The 20,004-nt window shown below is 32.1% G+C and overlaps 1 protein-coding gene across 1 annotated transcript in view; it reads right to left on the minus strand.

Annotated features, from left to right (window-relative positions):
- Positions 1-20,004, minus strand: part of LOC143222234 (dynein axonemal heavy chain 7-like) — a 243,208-nt gene that overhangs the window by 151,452 nt on the left and 71,752 nt on the right. The window contains 9 exon segments of the mRNA XM_076448457.1: positions 413-642; positions 5,887-6,067; positions 6,520-6,752; positions 7,015-7,156; positions 8,685-9,001; positions 10,118-10,334; positions 11,629-11,755; positions 13,990-14,158; positions 15,155-15,310. Coding sequence (XP_076304572.1) covers positions 413-642; positions 5,887-6,067; positions 6,520-6,752; positions 7,015-7,156; positions 8,685-9,001; positions 10,118-10,334; positions 11,629-11,755; positions 13,990-14,158; positions 15,155-15,310 — 1,772 coding nt within the window.

The raw sequence follows: 20,004 nt of genomic DNA on the forward strand, positions 1-20,004 counted from the left end.
GAAGAACAGCAGAAGGGAGACCTTCTTACAACTTGTTTGGTTTTTTGTCTTTTTATTATAGGTACAAAATAATCTGGTAAAGAGAACAAGTGAAAAACAGTAGTCATCTTCATCAAGATGAAGAAGATATGATAATGTTATTACTCTGCTAATATTAAATCAGCAGTTATAAGAAATTTTTGGATTTTGAGTGCTAACAAAAAAGAAAAGTCTATTCACTAATCTTTTTCTCAAGTAATTGTCTCCTTTTGAGATAATTGCTTAGTATGTGATGTTGTAGATACAAAAAACTGTACTAATATCAACAAAGAATGCATTTACCAGATTCATAAGAGAAAAGTAAGGGCAGATCAAGTGACATTTGAAATGAGTTAAAACAATAATTCAATTTACAGAACTGTTTTATACCTACCTTCTCTTCTTCTTCAGTAGGGACTTGAAAGTAGAAATAAGTTCCAGGTAGGAAGTAGGTGTAACATAATTGTATCTTTGTAATTCACTTAGAAACATGGCAGACAGAGCTTCAGTGGTGTTGTGTAAGTGTTTGCACATAATAATGCAGCCTTCCCTTTCCTCAGGAGCTAGTTCAACATCTTCTAAGTACCGACTTGCAACAGCTTCTAAAGCATCTTCAGGCCAGGACTGAAAAAAAAAACAACTATGTGATTCTAAAGAGAACAATTAGAAACACAAAGTGTTCACTGATTAGGAAATACCAGTTAAAAGTACATAAATGGGACATTGTTTCACTACACCCAAAACATGTACAAATAATGGTTATAAATATATGACCTCAATCTAATCAGTATTAAATCCACATTTCAAATAACCTATCTCCACATATGTATAACTAAGCATCATTATATGTACTATTTTTATCTTAATTCATTAATGTCTGTCCTTAGTTAATATCCTAAGTAACATATTTGAGTAATAAAATATATTAGACTAGTTTGAACAAATATTATAGTACTCAACTTGTTAAACCTCAAGCTTATAAAATAGGATCTCAAACCATCTAATGATGAAGTTAAATGGAGTCTTGTTTACTGTGTTTTATTTTTTAAATTTGAAACTTTCTCATCTAGATTTAGGATTAAATATTAGTTCTTAATTTACATGTCTAGAACATATTTAACCAGGTATTCAGGCTTTTCTTGAACTGCAACATCTGTTTACTGATAAAGTTACATTTTACACAGTTTTATTATATCTCAATGTAACGTAACTGTTTAGAGATTATATACATAAATGAATATTGAAGAAAGAAAGGCATTAGTTAAAAAACATCATGAAAAAATTTAATTTTCATGTTTTCAAGCTCTTCACAATTCATATTTATTATCAGTATCAATAATACAAAGAATCATGAATTTCATTATTTTGTAATAACAAATAATTGCTTAAACAACTGTCAAAACTGAATGAAGTTTCAAAATCAACCATACTTTTATTTCCTTTATAATACATTTTTAAAGGTACACTTACTTTGTGCAAAACTCCTTATTGATTAGGTTTTATATCATACAGTTATTGATCACATAAAATGAAATCTAAAAACCTCTAAAAATAATTAAATGTGAATAATTAAAAACAATAAAAATGCAACAGATCTGACTTGTCAATAATCCTTTACTCTCAACAAGTACTTAAAACCACTCAGTGTTTCAGCAGCTCTTTTGTCTCAAGAGTGATAAAATAATAAACCCTTCTTATTAATAATCTATATAATCATGTAAATCTAATTATCATTTAGTAATTATCAATTACTTTTATCAATTAGATTATAATAATTAATTAGTTTTTATCTTATGTTTCAGATGCCAGTCTGCTGCCCTATTTGAAAAATCCTGAGAGGGACTATTTTTTATGTTAGTAATGGCCAGGATTTGATCCTAAGTCTTCTTGATAAAAATCTTGACTGGAATCTTCCCTTTTAAAGCTTAAATCAACTAACAATTTGAATGTTTTTAAAAGGTTTTTGATTACTTCTATGCCAAGTTGACTAAGAGTGTTATCAGATAGACAAATACAGAAAGGTTCTTTTATCTTTCTTTTACTCACATGCAATTCATATTCTATTAATTCATTAATATTTCAATTTAATACATGATCGTTTTTATAATGGATCTCTATATGGAACATGTTAAACTTGACAATTCAAAATATATTTGGTTCAGGAATGTTGATGCTCCTTTGTAACACGGCAATACACTAGAGACAAGATTCAGGAATCCATGATTCATGTAAGCATGTAAGGTTGCATGATATAATTTACAATTGAAAAAGATAACAAGGACTCATTCTTTGATGTGATAATTTCCAAGACACAGCTCATACATAACAAGAGTATGCAGGAAACCAACAGATGTGGGGAAATACCATGATTATAAACAAATCATCCCAAGAGTGTAAAGTCAGGCATCATAGACTATATAGTTTGAAGAATGAACAAGATCTGTAAATGTATTTATCGAAAATGTATTTCTGATAGACATTTACCACCTCTCACAAGAATATCTAGAATCCTACATTCACATGGAGGAGAGCAGGTGAGAGGGAATAACAGAAGTACTTCCCAAAAGTGTTCAAAGGATACCCCTAATCATAAAAGAAAAAGATCTGGAGATAAGAGGGAGGGAACCACATCATTTCTGAGTTAGGTAAACTTATCATCCATGTGTATAATTCATAAAATATAAGGATGGAAATCATAAGGTGTAGAGTGGCTAGGGCATGTCAGACTGTACTACACCCAAAACTTCCTCTATTGGGTACCTACATACATATGAAGGTAGAATGAGGATTAAACCATCTTCAACTCCAAACTCAATAATCAGGGATTAAGACCTGCTATGATGACTGGATACTACATAAAGATCAACACCCTATAGCAATATGAGACTGGCCACTCAACATATAGAGGATAGATTTAACTTGTATGAGGTCTTATGTTGACTGGTTCACTCAAATAAACATTATAACATTGGGAAATGACATCCATGGGAAGGTAGGATAAGGTCTCTCAATCAAAATGGGCAAACTGTATTTGCAATGGATCAATTCCAGTTGGTATGGAATATGAAACAGAATGCCATGTCAATCAGTAAGGTAACAGATCAACTCCACAATATTATAAATGGTATAAGATGGTCACATCATCTTGTAATGAGATGGATTATCTCTTTTTGTTGTGAATATTGATGGAATGTGTAAGCAGCATAAAGAGGCCACAACCACCAGTGAGAAGACAGATGAAACTCCTGTGGAGGCCACATCACATCTACAGCAGCAAAACACGACCATCCGACTCTCAACTGAATAGTTATAGCCTACTTTATTTGTGGAACCCATTCAGGAGGGTGCGTCCATGGTCAACCACCCCAGCAGCTAAAAACTGGAAAGTGGTAAGGACCTACTCAACTGGAAGGAGGGTGAGAATGCATTGAAGAGTCTGCAGGAACATCAACACTGGAAACAGTACAATGGGAGATCACAAATCTGTATTTTGAAAAGAAGACCATACTGAGTGGCAGGAATGGGCAGCTATCCCCTTGTATCTTACCTAAGCAGTCCAGAACAGACATGTTTATGAAGCAATTATCAAGAGGCAGATAATCTGCTAGTGATCTTGTAAAACACCCCATCTCTATGGTGAACATGTGGAGAACAGATGATAGATTGAGAGTCTATGTGGCCAGTGCTGCTGTGAAATTAAAAAATACCTGGTCAGGCACCACTTGCCTGACTTATTACACTTGAGATCAGTGTAATAAAAGAGAAAAAGGAAGAATGAAAGCAATGGCCCCTGAGGCATCGCTAGATATCTGGATGCCTTCAATAATTATTTTAATAAACAGGAAGTATAAAAAATATGTGTATGAAGCAATAATATTTATAGAATAACAACAGCAAGGAGACACGCCAAGTTTATAGCTAGTTTAAGAAGAACTGATGCTATCAAGGACAACAGAGGAGTTATTTAAAACAGAGAATCACAGAAAGCTGCTGAATAACATCTGCTATTTGTTTAGATTGGAACAGATAGATACTATCAACGTTAAAAGGCGTTATTCAAGCTGTAAACTAAAGATGAGAAACTGTCCGTTGTATGTTTGAGTTGAAGTGAATTGTCGCTATCAAGATTAAAAGGGGTTAAGCAAACTTGGATGTTGAAACCAAGAAGAACCTTGGATATTGGGCTAACGCTACAGTATGGGCTATTGTGTTTAAGAGAATGATTAGCTAACAAACTTAGAAGTTTGTAAACAAGAAAGAAACCTTTTCCATTTGGTGACACATTAGTATGAACTATTAATAACTAACAAGATTAAGAAATCACAAACAGGAAGTTAGCTGACACCATGGTACTTATGATTAAGTTGATAATTCTCCCCTCAGCTAGTATAAAAGATCCTAGAACAGATGCCAGATTGTTCGAAATCTAGCAAGCAATCTCACATGATTGGCATCATCATCTAGAAGGCTCACATCTCAGATCTCATCTTTGTCAGAAGAAGAAGAAGGGAGAGAAGTCAAGAAGGAATCAAGGAACAAGTATAGAAGATGTCTCTTGCTATTAGTAAAAACCTGGCCATTTCGTGCCCAAGCTCTTTTTAAGTAATTTTCATGCCATTCTTTCTTAAACATCAGTCATCATGCTAATAGAGTTAAAATGATTGCCTATGAAAAATCATGTTAATACAGTTAAAATGATTGCCTATGATAAACATGAATAAAGATATATATATATATATGTGTGTGTAAATATTAAGGGTTTGATGACATATATAAAAAGTGTTATTGGAAATCCTAGTCTGAAGTCTTTGCTTTGTTTTAACTATAAATCCTTGAGTTAGTGCCTGCATGCTCCATTCACACACTGCATCCTCACTTCAAATAAATATATCATGTGACAGTATGTAGTATTAGCTGAAACTCCAACAGCTAAGCCAAACAACCTACTCGGCCTGCCTGCAAGTCAGCCCATGACTACATTACACCCCTGAAAAAGAGGAAAATGAAAAAAAACTTACCAGTTAAAGTCACATCAAAGTCTGGAGCACAGCCACAGATGGAAAAACAAAATTGCAACATGGGCAAAAGTGCAATGTGATGAAGATAGTTGGAAATGAACGTACTGGGCATGGTCTACATGCTAGTGTGAAGTACCTCCTCCAACAGAAAACAAAGAGAAGAAATGAGGAAAAATGTGAGAAGAAGGATCAGATGGCAGGAAACATAGAACAAGGTTTGGGATGAAGAAAGTAGAGAGCAAAGTAGGTTAAATGGCCCAGAAAGTGGACCCAAATCTTAAGAGACAAGGGGAAAGATCACAAAAGGAGGAGGGTTAACAAGGAATAAAAAGATGGTTGTACATATCCTAGAGGGTAGTTGTAAGTGTAATATCACACCTGATGTCCATAACTAGAAACAGGGTTTATTGGATCCAAACAAGAGTAAAGTTGGGAGATGGAAGGAAGGAAATAGGTGAAAACGAGAAAGAACCCTCTGGATTGAATGCAGACTTGGGGATAAAGTAGGTCAGAATTGAAGTTCTAAAAGGATGCAAAGGTAGGCAATGGAGATATCTATTATTGGCATCTACCACCAGGTGAAAACGCCCATCTCTGAGCGACAAAAGGCTCCACAGTGAACTTGGACCAATGGTGCAGTAGCAATAAATTATTTATAACAGATGGTGAATATTAACTGATATTTTTAACAAGTGTTATCACAAACTAAAGAGCTTTGACTTCTATAGAATAAGTGAAGATAATAGTCACCATTCAAAAGATAAAAAATACTAATTAAAATAAACAAAAAGAGCAACAGATTATCTACAACATAACACTATACCAATTAACTTTTAAAAACAGCAACTACCTGAAACCAGTCAATGGTGCAGCAGTTTACCAAAGACGGAAATCTGCGAAGTCGAGTTCTGAAAGAATCCCCTACAGGGCTCATAGCTAGAACTACATGAAGTTGTTCTCTTACTCGTTGCAGAAACATGTTAAACAGCGCTATTAGGGAGCCATCTGTCTGTTGGGCTCTATCTCGTTGTCTACAAACAGATATTAATAAAATTTACTCTTATCTGTTTTAGTTCATTTTTTGATCAGATACTCAAAGTACACACACAATCACGCATATTAAAATTATGAAGTAACTCCAAATACTGGACAAGTTATTTAAGAACTTTGTAAAAGAGTCTAATAACAGTTATCAAAAGTTTCTAAGACCATATTTATTAGTAATTATCTGTATTTTTAAGAACTGCAAGTTAATTAATACAATGTTTTTCCAATAACTAGAGTATATTTCTTCAGTTTCATGGGAAAAACATTACAGATTCCTGTTTATTGATTACATTTCATTGCATGAATATAAGTAAATATATAAGGTTTAATGGAAAAATATATTGCTAATGTTAAGCATTAACCTACCCACACATAATTACAATACATCATAAATTTTATCTTCTTAGCTGTATTATGCAATATTGATTACAATAACCTGTCTATCTGTCTCATTTTCTCACAAATTTCTTGTTTCTCGTCAGTAGCAAACAGATTGGGAACTTCTCCAGCATTCAACAAGTTGTTGATATCTTCTACAAAAGATTCCTCCTTAATCTGGGTATCAGAAAACAAAAAGACTCCATGCTGTTCACTGGAAGTTGATTTCCTCAGGATATGCTTCAAGTCTTCTCGCCACTCAGATTTTGTGTAACCTTTAGTAATTTCCACCTAATAAATAAAAGGAAATCCTTGTATATATTAGTTACTGAAATATTTTTGATATTTACGTATGAATAACTTTCACATTAATTGATAGTAAAAAATAAAATTTAATGATAAGGCTTGAGAATGAGATTACTTCATACTATGTACTAAATAAAACACCAAAACAAAACCCTTACCAGCACAAAGTAACTTGTATGCTACTATCACACGTTTAATTTTTGCATATAATCAATAAAAGAAGGTCTAGATGTAAAGCAAAACCTACTTGAAATATTTCATAATCAGCAATATGAGCAGCTAAACGAGTCAGAGACTGCCGACCTGACCCTCCCACTCCAACTAACAGAGCATGGCTCTGAGGTTGCTTCAAAATTCGAGATATTTTACATAGATGTTCTATAGCAAATCTATAACAAGATAAAAATCTTTTAAGATAAACTGTATATAATAAACATGCAATGGTCCTACAAATTATTCTATACAGATATTTGTACAAATTATTATAACATTGGGAAGATATATATATACCAGGTTTTTGGCTCTCTGTGATCAAATATTTAATTTTTTTTTCACTTTTAAAATGTTTAGTAAACAGACTTATAGAGTGCAGAGACCACTTAATTGTTTGTTTATGTCATAACACTTTTGCAGTTATATGAGGGATGAATAATTAATTTCATTCCAAATGTAAAACAATGAAATGTAAACTATTATTGTAAAGTTTGATAAAAGATAATTTATATATATAACCTTTCTGGATACAGAAAACTACATTAAGAGTACTGTAAAGGGTTTTAGGAATTCAAAAATTTGCTATGAAACCAGGTATATTTTAAAATATAATATATATATTGATAACCAAAATATGAATGCCATCAGGGACTATGACAGCCATGAAAGAACAAAGCTAGTGTACCAAAACTTGGTTTCATTAACTAGATAAATATGTCTTGACTAAAAATTGTTTTCAAGTAGGTAGGGCTGGGTGAAGTTGGTTTATTTGTAATATTTTCATAGTTAAAGAGCCTATAATACCTTTCAAAAATGTATCTAGTAATTACATGTGATAAAGAATACAACTTAAAAATAATCTAATACACACTATGCATAGATAAGCACTGACAAGAATATTTGTGTTATTAAAATGTTAGTCAGAAGAGATACAAGATTATAAATCTGAATAAAGTCCTTAATATATGTTGTCTATCTTTTCTTTGTGTGAATAAGTTTTTTTCTAGGAAACAATTCTTGTGTCACAGATATTAATACACTCAGCTAAATAAATTCAACAGCATAACCTAATATTCAAGGGATATACTTTAAAACTTGTTTTAGGAAGCATATATGAGAACTGAAAAGAACGTAATAGTAACTAATTTTGGAGCATTGTAACGAGAGTTCTTTTAGAAATTTGAAACTATTAACACAATTTTTTCAATTTTTTAAATATTCCTTTCCTGTAAAAATTACATCATAAATGAAAATGGCTCATCAATACATAATAATTAAAAAGGTTACTTTTTATAGTACATAATATTGCACACTAATATTTAAAGAAATATTTATAATGATACTACAGAATTTTGTGACAGTTATACACAAAAAAGGATTCTATAAAATTTAAAATAATCTAATTCAAAAGAAATACTAGTTATATAATTTCTAATTAATGGAAGAATATTGGGAAAGGGAAACATTGTTTTGCATTGATGTCAGATAAGAAATCACACAAGAAATCTAATTTAAAGACTTGTGTAAACAAAACCAAAAATTCACTGAATAAACTGTTTTTGTACCTTATTACACAACTTTAATCCATTTTGTTTCTAAAGAATTACACTATGAAAACAATCATTTCATCTATAATAATAACTGTATGGCAGAAAAAAACAAAAGCATTACTTTAAAGACAAAAAGCGTTTTTACCACACATACCTAAACAAAACTAAGTTCATTGGTTTTTTGCTAACATTGTTAAATTCTTCTAGAAAACCTTCTGTGATAGTACGAAGATGAGTGATGTCATGAACCTCTATGTAGTTCCGTGTATCTGATTTTGGATCTGCAAAATCACAGTAGATTAGAGATCTTAAGTCACATTCCTCAACAATACCATCTTCATTCAGGTCTAGTCTTGCCATAAGGGTATGAAAGTTAATGTGCAGATGGTCTCTTGACACTATTTGGATATATTCATACAGCCATCTTCGGTCATCGTCATCAACCAAGCGATCATAAAAAACTCTGAATACCTGGAAATGCAAAGTGAAAGAAGACATATTTTTTGACAGAATTTACTCTTAAAGCAGAATCATTAACATATCTTAAGTATTATCAGTGGGGATTCACGTGGCTTTTTAAACACATTTATCTAATATGTTCATGCACCATATTGTTTTATTGGTCACAGGATTATTAAAATTACAAAAAGAAGTCACAAAAAAGAATTAAATAAACATTTCTTCAAATATTGCAATTAATCCCATTAATTACCATTAGGATCCCCTATATGTTTAACATTGAAAACAAATTATTATACTCAATTTACTTTGGTAATTTTTTTAAATCGAATGTTGTAACAAGCAAAAACAAAAATACTCAGTATGGTGGACCTCACTATTATGAAGGTATAAAAAACAAAAAACTAGTTATTATGTAAGAGTCGAAGGTGTACAAATACCCAGTTTTAAAGAATTACCTAAACTTACTGGTCATAATATTTTCATACGTTTTTTTTTAATTTCTGTGCTCCTGGCAAGAAAAAAAATGTTAAAAACGATAAACTAAGGGAGAATAAATTACAAATTCATGAAATGTAAGTACAATATTGGTAAAATGTCTTTCAAAGCATTTAAAACAATAAAAAATTATTTTACATAATTTGATTATTCTTCATTCTTTTTCCTCTTACTGATATGTTGTTGTATACCTTTAAAAAAAAACTTATAAAACTTTAGCTTATTAATTTTCATTGTTGTACAATGCTCACCTGTCTAAGGTACTGTGGCTTCTATCTATCTATTTTAAAAATCTTCCTCAAGAAATTGCAGATTTAAATATGGTATAAAGTAAACAAACCAGAATGAGATGTTGGGATGCTTTAAAATAAGTTTTTATGTAAGCTGTATACTGGCTTCAATCAGTCAGTTTTACAGTCATTTACATGTTTACAAAATATTAGATGATGAAAACTGAATTATTTTATATTGCTACTGATAGTGCTTCTCTAAGATTTATATATATTTTCTTTTTGAAATAAGATTATTGTTTACCAGTGGTTATCCAACTTTAAGTTCATATGGTACAGATGTATGTTTATAATTACCATTTACATTGATTACTCTTTTCATTATTATTAAAACATGTACCTCATGTACAAACAATCTTTTAAAAGAAGCTTGATCTTCAGTAGTTTCTGGTAAAGAAAGTAACAAGCCTTGGACAACACGTGAAAAGTCTCGCAGGTTGAACAGATAATGAGATTTCTTTGGTGTTGGTAATAAACAGGACATTGCTTCTTTATATACTGCAAGAGTGCCCTGAACTAGTTCTTCAATGCAAGGCTCAAAGTCCCTACTGAAGCCCCTGTTATAAATATTGAAGAAACATTACTTGCCACTTAAAATGTGTTTCCATATTCCATCACTGAATAAAAATCTACAATAATTTTTTTTCTCTAAATATTAGAGCTCAAGAAAATTTAGCTAGTTTTACAAATATATGCAATTTTACATTAGAATTGTTTGTCATCTATAAAGTAGATTTACATATTTCATGCAACATGAATTTTTATACAAAAACCAATGCATTCTGAGAATCATAAATTGTTTTCCACTTCACTAACAAGATTATTTTGGAAAATAAAGCTTGAAGGAACAATTCAGCATATCCATCTGTATCTAGCAGCACTGATATTACAAATTAAAATCAGGAAAACACTTCAGTATGTCTTCATTACTTTCAGCTAGGTCAGTTGCAATAATGGAATGCTAGAAAACTATTCAACATTTTCTTTATGTTGTAGTATAATGCATGGAACTTCTTCTATGTTAAAATGTTTTTTTTTATTTGCAAGCTTTTGACTCACGTGCCAGAGCCTTTCCCAGGCAACAATGAACTGAACAATACAAATTAATTTATCTATGGAACACTATTTTAAAACAGATGTCTTGGCAACAATCATAACAATAACTGACATCTAATATTAAGGTTATTAACCACAGAGAAACTATAACAAATATAGAATTAACTTTCAAAGATTTAAATTTTTACATAAATTGAATAATCAAAAACTTTGGTCTTTGTAAATGCATACCAATATGAAATCTTATACACATTACTGCTTAAAAATATTTAAGATAATTCATTAATTGAACATAACAAGCATAAAAAAATACAATTATAGGTATATAAAGAAACTTAATTCTTTATTTGTCATAATTTCTGTGTGGTTATAACTTTAATACCAGATGTCAGTTATTGTTACTATTGTTTTAAAACAGTGTTACACAGATAAATAAATCTGTATTGCTTAATACATTGCTACCCAGCAAAGACTCAGGTAAGAAGACCATAAACTCAGAAATAAAACTATTTTAACATAGAGAAAAATCTGTGCCAAATTTTACACATTAATTAACCCAAATGTTATAAGTCTTCTACAACAATTTTATTTTATGATGTTTTAAGTCCATTTCACTTTATTATGTAATAACCTAAAGAAATCTTTAATGTACGTGTACATGTACAATTTTCATTCTGTTTTAATGTGACAACATCCATAAATTAATGTTTACAGAAGAATATACAATTTCTACATGAGTTTAAATACATCAGTCTTGTAAATTTACATGCAACAAAAGAATTAAATAATTTCTACCTGCTTTCTAGATGCCATGTAAGAATACGATTGAAGATAGTAGTCATGATTTCATCATCAAATTCATTAATAGTGACAGCATTGAAATGTCTGAGGAAGCGTGGAGTAATTGGATTACGACCTCCACCTGGTCAGTATTTGTAAAATAAAACACACTATGAATAAAAGTACTAAAATAGAATATTAAAGCATCATAAAGTTTAATTATTACATAAAGTATTTTATTGAAGTGAAATACTGCAAGATTACAAAATATATATTGAAAAATGTCATGAATCATGCTACTGATTCCTAATACTGGTTACCAATTTGGTCTTCTTTATTATTATCTACTACATTGGTATGTATATCATTGTGTGTGGGGCAAGAACGTAATTTCATGTTTATATAGCAGGCATGACACATGTATCACAGTGATTATTAACTTACCGTTACAACTGTACTGATATCATGTATCATTCGTATACATATAGGTTTCCTACCTTTTCAGCCATGACATGACACTGTTGACAGGATCACAATTTTTTACGATTGCATGTTATACAAACATCTAAAATGTTATACAGAAATATTTAAGCTGTAGTTTAAATGATAACACCAAGCTCACTTTCAAGCATCAGATAAGCAATTAAGGTGATGACTGATGGTAAGGGTTGAATTATAGTCAACAATGCGTGGTTTCAAATTTTATAGATACTGTAGATAGAGTAGCCATCCATGAAACTAACTATAAGAACTGACAAAAATCATGCAAGCAGTAGATGGCAAAAATGATGGCAATTGTAGGTGAAAATGAGGCAGAAATTTTATAACTAGACATTTAATTTGAAAATATTCAGTTTTAGATAAAACACAACAGCAATGATCCAACAGAATTTAGGGTTGTAACAGGGTAATATGATCAATCCATGGTTGTTAATTAACATGTTTTTGACCTTGTAGAGTGTACAGAACGTCACTATAAGAGAAAATATGGTCATCTGCAGCAAGACCATGACCAGCTTTACAACAGCCAGCAGAAAGGAGGAGGAAGATAGAAATACAACTATACGAAGTATAAAAAATATTCTATTATAGTATGACACACTGTTGTATATTTGCATTGAATATATATGCATGCATCTATACAACTTGAAATATTAATATGGTGTTTTATATAGATATATATAAGGCTTTACAACTTAAAAACTACAAAGCATGCGAAGATATATGTACTAACCAACATGCTTTGTATACATAAAAACTCATGAGGTTACAAAATCCTGTCTATACACCTTTCCAGTACAGATCAGTAGTCTAAAGATTCTTCATATAGCTATAGAGTACAAATATAGTAGCTATACATATTGAAACTTGCACTACTTTCTCCAAAATAAAATCACTTCATTATGCTTCTAAATCCTTATTTGTCAATTTGTGCTTCCACACACAAGTATAAGTGGTCATATTTAATACTACATAATATACTTACAAGCACATACATAATGCATGGTATGTTGATCACCACATTTGCAGTATTAATATCAATGATAACTTTGGGGCAATGATATCAGAAGAAATAGCCAACCCCTCTGCATGAAGCCACTTCAAAGTTTATCATCATTCACCAAGGAAGTATCATACAACAACTAAATATTTGATTAAACTAAACTGTTTCAAATAGGGCAGTATTGCTCTTATACAGAGGTATGTCCATGGTAGACAAAAAAAAAACAAAAATAACTAAATAAACAATTTTATTAAAAATTGTTAATTTATAAAGGGAAATAGGGATTTAAAAAATATTACAGAAAAAAGTAGGTAGCTTAAAGTGAAAATGCAATTACTGAAAAATGAATAAACAAGCTTAAGCTTTGAGATCATCTAATTACAAATCCCTACTTTGACTCCATGTTTAAAAGCTGTAATATTGAAGAGAATCAAAATAGGGATTTGGCAAGAAAGCCTCATAAGTAGATGCACAAGGAATCAAGCTATTATGTATATATGTAAAGGTGGGGTATTATGTTAGAAGTAGTAGTTTAGTTGTGTTCAGTTACTTTAGTTGTGGTTTCCAGTATCTACATTTTTTACTTGGTTTATTTGATTTATTTGGTTTATGAAATTTTGTTTTATGTTATAATTAGGCTTTCTTTTCTCCTCAAACAATCCACACATTTATGCAAATCTTGATCTGTTTATTGGCATTGTTTTCAATGCCAGAACACATCAACAGAATTATGACTATGAGTAACAGTTTATGAAATATACAGTATTAATGAAGTAAAATACACACTAACGGGTGATGATTAGTGAAAATGTATTAATGTTTACTTCAGAAGAACAATATATAAAAAAAATATCAACTGCTCAAATACTCACCAGGAGGCCCCATAGCTGCAATCAAATGGATATCCACCAAACGAAGAGGTATGACTTCCTTTCTGTCATACCATGTATAGTGATCTAACCATTGTCGTAGCAGCTCTATGGCAGGTTGAGCTCCATAAGTCTCTCTTTGTGGCATGTTTAAATCATCTACAAACACCACCTTGCAACATCCAAAAAATATGATTCAGGAATAAAACAAACACAATGTTTTGACTTTTCATTGTGTATTCATCTTATTATTATTTATCTCCAATGAGTCTCCGATTTATTAGGTTATGTACATTATGTATTAGGATTTCAACTAGGCAGAAATTTAATTTAAAAATAAAGTTAATGAAATGTTAACATGTACCAAATTTATAATATTTGCTAACAAGATTGATACACACAATTTTCTTTCTTAATACAAATATATTTTAATATATAAAAATAACAAAAAACAATACACTTTATAACAATGGTTATTACAAATAATTATTTGTACACAAAACATTTACAAAATGACAGTATTCACTCTTCTGTTTGGTCTGGAACTGAATATTTTATCGATGGTCCAGGCCCATGAGGAACAAATTACTTTTATGTTGATAAACAGATACACTTCACTTGATGGGAAGGCTAGTCAGTATTTCTATGAAGCTATCACATAACTTCAGTAGAAATACTAATGTTTTGAAGTTAATTCTCTGAATTATAATAGTACATAATGTATGAAATCTATAAACGTTCCTGGTCAAATATCTGTAATTTTCTAATTAATGAGCATTAATCACAATTATAGGTCCTGAGACTTATACTATACTGATTGCAGCAGACCAATAATATTTTGTTACTGTCTCTTGGCATGTCAATTTATACTCTTTAGGCAAAATTCTCGAAATTTCAGTAGGCAACAATGTAAAACATATTGTTGATTCTTACATTCAAAAATCTTCCACAAATTTAGAGAACAGGTGGAACTTATAACAGTATAAGTTACATATATTTCTAAATATAAATTCAACTAAAACAAGCATAACTATTTAAATCAATATATAAGAGTAATCCATTGCAATGGCTAGGTAAAAAAGTAGCATCTATAAAGTTTAATAAACACAAATTAAAAGAAATTTAGATGTAGATGTACAGGTAAGTAATAATAAAAATTGAGGATTACCATTTTTTTCCCTAAAGGAGGTCCAAAAACACCCTTTCTTCGCTTGTCTAGTTTACTCATTATAATATCTTGAGTTTGGTTAGCACTTGTTTGAGCTGAGAAGTTAATAAGCAATGGTATGTACACTTGCCCATCCATTTTATTCAGTAAATAATCCTAAAACGGAATAACAGAGACCATACTCAATTTACACACTTACTTACACATTTTGTTCAACAAAACATTTAATAATAAAAGCATGAATTATGTTTTGCTAGCTTATTCATCCTTTGTATTCCACATTTAGTCTTAAGTGTGTTAGGAAATTAAGGATGTCTTTGTTTGTTTGTCTGTTATTAAGCATAAAGCTTCACACTAAGCTACATGTGTTGTGCTTACTGTAGGAATGAAAATCCAGTTTTTAGCGTTATAAACTGTAAGAATTACTGCTAAGCTATTTGTAGTCAATAAAAATGTCAAAAGTTGAATTAAACTCGTTAACAACAACTAATCCTGAGGTAATCTCAAAGTTAAACTTAGCTTACGACTATCTTATATTTGTAAAAAATTAGAGGTTCAAGAATCTATCATGCAGATAGATGAGAATAGTAGTTTGCCCCATATGGACTGACAGGAACAAGACACATTGTTGAAAGCAGACTGAAGAATAAACACTTTATCTGAAGCAGAAACAAATGTACAGCTGTCTGGCCTGAAATCTGAGTTATTGCATTGCAAACTAAAATGAATTAAAAGTGAACTAATTCAAAGTAATTAATGAAAACTGACTATAAATATGCTACTGAAAATTAAAGTGAAACTGTATTCAAGTAGATTTTAAACTAAATAAAGTTAAAGAATAATTCAGCAGAGCAAGGAACACAGGAAAATAAAAATAAGACTTTCCCAGAACATTCTGGCTCCTTAGATGCAGAAATGAAACTTCTCAGAATTTAGAAAAAAACTAACTTTGCTCCATGAGACAGTTGTAAAGTAATCAATTCTCCACATGCAAGTTAAAGTAGAATGGAATATAACTATTGAAAAAGAAAGAAAGAAAATTCAAGCTAAATTCAGCACATTATTGTAGCCATACTGAGCATGTTACAGACTAGAACTTTAAATCTTTGGAAGAGGTATGGGACATTAAGGTATGTAGTATTTTGCAATCCTATAGAAATTTTAAAAAATGTGCAAGGGATCACAAAAATTAACATTTTCGTGTACCAAATATATATTTATAATAATATTTACCTCCTATCACACCTTAGCCTCTTTCCAATGAAAGTTTCTCTTCTTTACCCATCTAAGCATTGGTATAAATCTTACCTCACTTCCTCCAGACTTTATGTCCTACAGCAATTTAAATTTTGTGATTCTCTTCATCTACATCTATGCATCCCCTACAACCAACTCCATATATAAGCTCCCAGTTATTACTTTCTATTCACTATTCACTTTTACATACTGTAGGGAGGAAGGGTTGGAGAGTGTGAAAGTAAAATAAGTGTTATAAGAAATACATTTTTAGTATAGGAAAATGTTAACTTCTGATTCACACTTAACTCCACTCACTCTTGAACTAGAACCCTACATTGACAAGATAGAGGGCCAGTGAGGGCAAGATCAACACAGAAAGTATTTACAAAGAGGTGTGAAAAATGAGATATAGTAATAGCACACCAGGGGTTCTACATTACTCCTGGAACAGGTATGCTCTTTGCCTTCACAACATGAAATTTAATCCCTTGACAGTAAAAGCAAACTGGCCACAGGGGCAAAATCTAAGCCTTGCTAGAAGAACATGAATTCATCCAGGCTCCAATCAGGTAAGCAAGATCCTACATCTCATCATAGGCTGTGGACCCAAATTGAGATCCACAGCATAGTGGTTAGGGTATGAAGATTGCTTTGTATTTGGTCTTGTTTAATAATGTGGTATTACTGAAACCCAAGCTGAATGTTACAGCTACTATCATGCTACTAGAATTATGAAGAGAAGACAAGCAACACAAGAGTGGAAAAAGCCTTACCACAACCTTAAGAAGTTCAAAATACCCCTCACCAAACCCAAAATTACGGGAACTGTTATGCCTCACTCAACCTAAAGAACAGAAATTACCTGGCCTGGAAAGCAAACTCCAAACTTTCCAATCTAAGAAGCAAAGCAATACCTCCTCCTCATGTATTTATGAGAAGGATGTGGAACAAGTTGAGACCAACCAACGGCACGGAAATTAACAGTCTCTTTACAGAATTATACAGAGACAAGAACCCTCTTTTGTGATTCTCAAAATAAAAAGAAAGACCAAAAAGAAGGGCCACATTCAACTCAATCAGATAGAAAAGTCATAAAAAGTGAATTGGTAAGAAGGATTTATCACCTTCCCTGGTGCCAGGGTCTTAAGTAGAAAGGATCTATCACAGTAGAACAGAACATAAGTGGAGTGATAAAGAGCTCTTTCCTGATGTCATGCAAACAACTCTGATCTACAATGTCCAAATGAAAGCAATGACAAAATCACTTTAAGGGAAAGGTAATACTCTGCATATGAGGCTAAAGTGTCAAGGCAAAGTGTGTAACACCATTTTAATATTCCAGCTGGATCATAACAGAGGGATGATGGACTCGATACAATTGAAAAGAGCAGATATCACAGATAATTCAAATATTTTTTATGCTTACAGTATCAAAATGTAGTTGATAAAGCTGTCAATGGAAATAGACCTTTTTCAAAAAGCCAGGTCAAAAACTAGAAATAGTGGGCAAATTTGGGTCAAGTGGTTTCAATTTCCTCATGAGACACCATTGGTGATAAGTGTACCACTTCCACTGATACATGATGCTATGCCATGCAAAGGAATGCATAAATTAAATACATTTAGGTTGAGCTGGAGAATGCTTGGATGTAGAATGTTGGATTGGGAGTTGTCTCAACAAAGACAGTCAAAGAGAAATTGACAGAGGTGGACACTCTTGAAGATATTGTAGAAGAAGAAACAATGTTTGGGCCAACCAATATAGGGCTACCAACAGTACTCGACAAGTAATGGATCAAATCATAGCCAGATCTCTGGGTAATAAAGTAACTGGGGTGTATAGCATAGAGGTGCAATCCTGTCCAATCTTGACTGAATGCATTTATTACAAAAGCTCAAAGATGAGATATGAAAGAGCAAAACATCTGAAGATAAGAGTGACAAATGCACTGATCATCACATTCCCAAACTGTGAGCAAGTCCACCTGAAAAAAAAACAAAACCTTGAGATTAAGCATCTATGGTGCAATCCTGTCCATTCTTGACTGAACACATCTATCACCAAAACCCAAAGATGAAGCACCACAGACCAAAATATCTATAGTTGAAAGTGACAAATGCACTGATCATCACATTCCCAAACTGTGAGCAAGTGCACCTGAAACCCTTGCAATGGAACATCCATTTGGTCAAAAAAATTTGTGTGGGTCAAGTCAGGTGATTTGCTATTAAATTCATCACCCCTGAAACATGGTAAGTCAGAAAGCTGATATCATGGGAATGAGCCCAGAGGAGAATTGCCATAGCTTGAAAACAAAATTCCTGAGAATGCATACTCCCTTGATGAGAAATGGAAGAGACCACTATAGAATTATTAGAATGAACCATGGTGATTTTCTCTTTTGATAGATTGGGATCTTGCTGGGCAGCAAGAAGTTATAAAATACTGATGTAGAAAGAAGATTCATTTTCCATCCATAGACCCTAGAATTCCTGACTGTCGGTATATGCACCCCATACATGAAGTGAGGAATCTCTGAAAAGATAAATCTTTGGGTGAGGGAGTGTATAAGAACAATAATGGTAGTGTAGACCTGATCCAACCAACACTTAAGATCTAAGATGTTACTTCTAATCAAGGAGACTTGATGATCCAGTGAATTGCAGTGCATTGGTACACAACAACTGCTAAATGGATCAAACGTTTGCTCATCCTAAAGGAATCAGAGATTTGAGAGATGCCCATCTCCCCTAAAAGAAAGAACCATCTACACAGTAGAAGAAGGAGATATGAGTAAGAGTCTAATTGCCTGTTCCATAGCCTGGGTCCAGATGGAAGTTAGCTGAGCCTGACTTAAAAGTATTGTGAAAAAGACATCCATATGGATAACATACTGAGTGGCAAGAGAATAGATCTATAGGCTCTGATAAGAAAGTTAGTCATTGTGGTTTCAGAAAAAAGAATCTGGATGTGTTGTGCTGCCTATTGACGAAATGGTGCTAGAAATAAACAATTGTCAGTATAATGATATGTGCATGGGCTCAAAACATGAAGGTGACGAGAAAAAGCTGGTATGATCTACAAAAGACATATGGTGCAGATATTAGGTTAAAATCTAGAGCCCTGAGTTGCTGAACCTGACCTATGTGGACAAAACATACATAGTGATGAGATGGCTTCACTATGGGAATGTAGGGATATGTGTTAGAAACATTGAATTTGTTCATCTGCAGACCTTGAAAAGTTCCAATGTATGTTGCAAAAGGACTTAATTGTGAACCTGGAAGATTCTAAGAAATAGTTTGGCCGAGAAATATCAATTACTGACTGCTAATCTTCTATCTTCTTGGACACAACAAGAAAACGGGATATAAAATCCTGTAAGAATAAAATGAACTCTCTCTCTAGCACGCCCTTGTAAAATAACTCTTTGTTGGCCTTGAAATGAAGGTCCACACTCTGCAAATCTGTTAGAGTCAAAATACTACTGGGAGAATAATGGAGGTGGAGAAGTTAAAACAATTACCAATCCTGACACCAGAACCTTAAGTACATATGGATCTGTGGTGAAAGAATTTCAAATGTCCAGAAAATGTTGGAAACATACTCT

Source organism: Tachypleus tridentatus, chromosome 8, assembly GCF_004210375.1.
Source record: "Tachypleus tridentatus isolate NWPU-2018 chromosome 8, ASM421037v1, whole genome shotgun sequence".
In the NCBI taxonomy this organism is placed as follows: Eukaryota; Metazoa; Arthropoda; class Merostomata; order Xiphosura; family Limulidae; genus Tachypleus; species Tachypleus tridentatus.